This window comes from Arachis duranensis, chromosome 4 (genome assembly GCF_000817695.3).
Source record: "Arachis duranensis cultivar V14167 chromosome 4, aradu.V14167.gnm2.J7QH, whole genome shotgun sequence".
NCBI classification, from domain to species: Eukaryota; Viridiplantae; Streptophyta; class Magnoliopsida; order Fabales; family Fabaceae; genus Arachis; species Arachis duranensis.
The window spans coordinates 12,027,171-12,030,270 of record NC_029775.3 but is presented as its reverse complement, the minus strand read 5'-3'; the positions used below and the strand labels follow the sequence as shown (position 1 = coordinate 12,030,270).

At 24.0% G+C, this 3,100-nt stretch overlaps 1 protein-coding gene across 1 annotated transcript; it reads left to right on the top strand.

The window, feature by feature from the left end:
* Positions 1–796: 796 nt before the first annotated feature.
* LOC107483376 (probable WRKY transcription factor 51) lies at positions 797–2,060 on the top strand. Its single transcript, XM_021141453.2, has 3 exons — positions 797–1,017; positions 1,522–1,701; positions 1,817–2,060. The coding sequence occupies exons 1-3, from the start codon at positions 797–799 to the stop codon at positions 2,058–2,060; spliced, it is 645 nt and encodes a 214-aa protein (XP_020997112.2).
* The last annotated feature ends 1,040 nt before the right edge of the window (positions 2,061–3,100 follow it).

The following is a 3,100-nucleotide window of genomic DNA, read 5'->3' as shown; positions in this document are numbered from 1 at the left end:
ATATATATATATACTTTCATATATTTGTTCCCACAAATTATGTTAGTGTAAAAAATATTAAAATTAATTAAATATTTTTTTGACTTTTAAATAACGATAAAAAAATTATACTATTTGAGCTATCATCTGTTACCAATTTAAGTAGATCTTTGACCGTATATGTTTTGAGGGAAATATTTCTGTAATTTTAATATTTTTAACATAAAAAATATCATTATAAAATTAAAAAAGTATAAAAATATAATTAAAAAAATACAAAAACCAAATTAAAAATTTAATAAAATAATAGAAACTAATAACAAAGTAATTAAATAAAAAACAATTGATTTTATTCAAAAATTAACTTTCTTTTTAGCTAATAATAATTGACCAATAAGAATAATAAATGAGAAATACTATAAAATAAATTTAAAAAATTATTAATTAAGTACTCGCTTAACAAAATAGTGCCTAATTTTTTTTTATCATATTTCGGTTTTTGATGATCTAAGATCAAACATCTTATTACAATAACAACAAATATTATAAAGGAATAAAAGTTATATTTACCGGCGTATTTCATGTATTTCGGTTTAGTGAGCTCATTTCTGTATATTTTTTCTTAACTAGTAGATTAATAAGAGATAATTGTAATTAAGAGGCACACATTCCAAAAAAATAAAAATTATTAAAAATTTGAAGAAAAAGCGTGAGAAATGTGAGTACGTAGTTTGTGTTGCTCATGATAAATAGTAGTATATACAAAGGATAAATTCACATCAATAGTTAAAAAAAAACAAAAAACAAAAAACCTTTAATGGAAGGAAAGAATAAACCACCACCACAAATCTTTTCACCGCCATTTTCATTGTCCATATCCACCACTACAATCAATGATCTCAGCTTTCTCAACGATGATACGTTTTTTAAAAAGCTACTTACTGATTTAGTAAAAGAGGGAGATTTTGGTTCTCTTCCTTCTCTACCTCCAGACACAATTGTTCTAGAATCTTTTGAAACAGTTGCACAATCACAAAGGTTATCTTTTTTTTAATCCCATCTAATCCTGATGTCGCTGTTAGTAACAACAATAATAGCGATAGAATTGTTGGAATTAAACGTCCAGCAGAATCTATTGCCGGTGACAGTAGAAATGAAAGTCTAAGAAGTCATGAATCTGATGATGAAAAAAATAATATTATAACTAGGTAAGACAAAAAAAATTAATAGTAACAGTGCTGAAAATAAATAAATAATATAATTAAATGATCATTATTTTCTCATTTACTTTTTTTTAATGGTCTATTTTGTTCAGTTGTGGTTTAATTTTTATTTGGAATTTTCTCACCAGTTTTATTTATTATTAATTATAACAAATATTTATTTTAAAAAAAATCAAATAATAAAAAAAACAAAACAGGAACGCTAAGACAATTAATCAATTACAGAAAAGGATGCATGCGGTGCGTGAAGAATGAGAAATAGAAACACAAAATACGGAAATTTCTACACTAATATCTTTCTTTTTCTCTGTTTCTTTAGGTTGAAACTGAGACCATCTACAATGACATCGATTGCAGCAACCACGAGGATAAATAGAAGGAGCCAAAATAATCTTTCGAAATTTGCTTGTTTGACAGAGAGTGAATCAGACAACCTTAGATATGGCTATAAATGGCGCAAGTACGGTAAAAAAACCGTGAGAAACAGCCCTTACCCAAGGTGATAATATAAACATAGTATCATAGTAGCCAAAGCTGCGATGGTGATTTAAAATATTAAATAAAAACATGAATAAATTTTATCTCTTATAATATAAATGTGACTTCTTTTGCAGGAACTATTATCATTGCACAGCAATTGGTTGCAATGTGAAGAAGAGAGTGGAGCGGTGGTTAGATGATCCCACCCATGTATTAACCACCTATGAGGGTCTACACCTTCATGATTTGCCACCGATCTCCTCTACTCTTTTGAAGTCCTTCGGCTTCTACAACAACTGCACCACTGGCCCCAAACCTCACAGAGGCAACTGTAGCTGTCGATGTAAAATGGTAAATCGAGGTGATAATCACCTTTGAATAATTTGACGATAGCCACTTATTAAAAAAAATTATTAATCTAATAATATGAATACTTATTCATTTATCATTTTATAAATTTTTTATTTATTTAAAAACATATACAAAATAAAATCACATATACATTGGAAAACAATTAGGATCGATTTTTTAAGGCCAACAATTAGCTAACATTCTTTTTTTTGTTCTTTAAATTTTCTTTTCTTGCTTTTAATATTTAGTCATATACATTATGGGTACACAAAAATCAATCATCACGTATAAAAAAATATGTATTTAATGTCTTATAAAAAATTTATTACACTATTATAAATAAATTTTGTTATTCGTTTATTATATTTTTATGGAAAAAATTTAAGAATTCACATAATTTATTATTTTTTGTCAGTATTTTTAGTTATTTGTTCAATTTCTTTAGTGTAGCAATTTAACAATATACTTTTAGATAATGACACAGATCAAAGAAATAAATAACATAAAAATATTAAATATTAAATATTTTTTATTTATTCATTATCAATATTAATATATTAATAAGTAATAACATATAATAATAATTCAACTTTAATATATTAATTCAAATTTTTATAAATTAAATACATATAGCAATAATAACGTTGAGTAAAAAGAAGTCAAGGATATAAACTTTAAACTAAATAAATTCATTAATTTATAATGCTATAGTATATATTTTTTTAATAATGCTACACATATAATTATTTTTGTTAACTAAATCCAACTAAATTAGTTCGATATAACAAAAATTAATTATGGTTAGCATTATTTTAAATCTTATTATTTAATTTGGTTGGATTTGGTTTATAAAAAAATTTAGATATGTAGTATTATTTTTTTATTATTAAAATCTAATATATTTTTTTATCTTATATTTTTAGATACAAATTAGTGTTTAATTTAAATATACTGCTGGTGTAAAATATTTTATACAATTATTCAATTATGTCTATGTTTTTTGATGAACATTCATTCGATTAATATAAAAGACTACAAGAGTAGTTATTTTTTATGACATAATATCA

Bases quoted from the DNA above. Each gene is read 5' to 3' on its own strand.
- LOC107483376 (XM_021141453.2), top strand. From the start codon at position 797: ATGGAAGGAAAGAATAAACCACCACCACAAATCTTTTCACCGCCATTT. The intron at 1,018-1,521 runs GTTATCTTTTTT...CTGTTTCTTTAG, and splicing joins ACAGTTGCACAATCACAAAG to GTTGAAACTGAGACCATCTA. The intron at 1,702-1,816 runs GTGATAATATAA...CTTCTTTTGCAG, and splicing joins AGAAACAGCCCTTACCCAAG to GAACTATTATCATTGCACAG.